We start from the raw sequence: 1658 nt of genomic DNA, 5'->3' as shown, positions 1-1658 counted from the left end.
ACCTGGGAGGGGGTCACTCGTACGAGCGCGTTGTTTCTAAGCCGCGGTGTCGGTGCCCAGTGTCGTGGGAGGTCTGTGTCCCCATCCCAGAAAGCGCCACGTGGCAGTTGCCCTTCCCAGCTTCTTTGCACTTGCTGTATTCGTAAGAACAAAAGAGCTGCGCCCTTTTGTAACCTTACCTACTTCTGATCTTCCCCGGTCCTTTTCCCAGTGGCCCCATGTGGGCTTATATCTTGGCCCACGAGAATGCTGTTCCCCTGTGGAGATCCCTGATGGGACCCACCAAAGTGTTCCGAGCCCGAAACAGCGTCCCAGACTCCATCCGAGGATCTTATGGCCTCACTGACACCAGGAATACCACTCATGGCTCAGGTAGACCTACCCATCTTGGCTGAGTGCTGGGCAAAGACGAGCTCAGGGTGGTGTGAGTGACAGTGTTTTGTCTGCCCTCCATTGGCTTTCCATTCTGAGAGACAGAATGAATGGTTTGCTCATTTCTGCACACTCCACTCACACCTTTCCCGGGGCAGCTGAGCCTGGCGCTTTTCTTCACAGCTTCTGCCCTTCCCTTTGGAGCATAGCACGTGCTTCTGGCGCCAGACTGGCACCCCTCATCTTCTGTTCCACTGTTTTCTAACAGATTCACCAGCGTCAGCCAGCAGAGAGATTGCCTTTTTCTTCCCAGAGTTCAACGAAGAGCTGTGGTACCAGCAGGAGGAGCCACGCCTGCGCTGGGGGCCGGTGCATTACAACGCGGAGGAGCGTGTCCACGCCGTGCCCGGGGCTGGAGGCACGGAGCTGACCCCAGCCCCCCCGGGGTACGGTCTGCCACGCAGGACATAGCCCCCTAAAAGGACACAGGGCCACGGTGTGGTGTCAGGAGTGTGCAGCAGGGAAAGACCCAGCACACGTCACGTGCTGCCTGGGGTTGTGTTATTCGTGCAGCATGCAGGTGCTGGGGCATTTTAGGAATAGCTTCTCAAGCAGAGTGCTCCAGCTTGATGTAGAGGTCGAGGTCTAGCCATGCAGTTCACTGGTCCGCCGTGGGTTTGTCTGGGTGTGAGTGGTTCAGGTGAGTTCATCAGCAGGCAGGGTGGGAAGGGGGGTGCTAGTTAGGAGAGGATGGAGTTTGCTGATAGTAGGCCTCAGATTTTTAATGTTTGCTCTGTTCCCATGGTCCCTTAAGGAGAAAAGAAGAAAAGAACATGAAAAAATGCAGCAGTAAGCAGGGCAATATTGAGTCTCCTGTCCTTGCTTCATGGGCAGGTCTGCTGCCAGCCATGGCTTTTCAGATGTTGCGGAGAGTGGCTTGGCAGCTACATTGGCCAAAATATATAAAGGGGGCTTACAGGAAAGATTGAGACTTTATACCAGGGCCTGAAGTGACAGGACAAGGGGCAACATCGTCAAACCGAAAGAGGGCAGGTTTAGATTAGACATAAAGAAGAAATGTTTGATGTTGAGGGTGGTGAGACTCTGGAACAGGTTTCCCCTTCCCTGGAACCATTCCAGGGGAGGTTGGACGAGGCTTTTAGTAACCTGCTCTAGTTGGGGCTGTCCCTGCCCATAGAAGGGTGTTGGAGTAAGTGATCTTTTAAGGTCCTTTTCAGCCCAAACCAGCGTGTCATACTAAGAAAAGTCATTCCAGCTCTGATCCT

At 54.0% G+C, this 1658-nt stretch overlaps 1 protein-coding gene across 1 annotated transcript; it reads left to right on the top strand.

The window, feature by feature from the left end:
- Window positions 1-211: 211 nt before the first annotated feature.
- NME6 (NME/NM23 nucleoside diphosphate kinase 6) lies at window positions 212-818 on the top strand (the record flags this gene model as incomplete). The annotated part of the gene is made up of 2 exons (XM_008945837.1): window positions 212-372; window positions 641-818. Coding segments are annotated over 2 exons (339 nt in total), but the record flags the coding sequence as incomplete, so codon positions are not given.
- Window positions 819-1658: the final 840 nt, after the last annotated feature.

Source organism: Merops nubicus, unplaced genomic scaffold (assembly GCF_000691845.1).
Source record: "Merops nubicus isolate BGI_N331 unplaced genomic scaffold, ASM69184v1 Scaffold52188, whole genome shotgun sequence".
NCBI lineage: Eukaryota > Metazoa > Chordata > Aves > Coraciiformes > Meropidae > Merops > Merops nubicus.
Note: the sequence above shows the minus strand (reverse complement) of the source record. Positions and strands in the feature narration are given on the sequence as shown.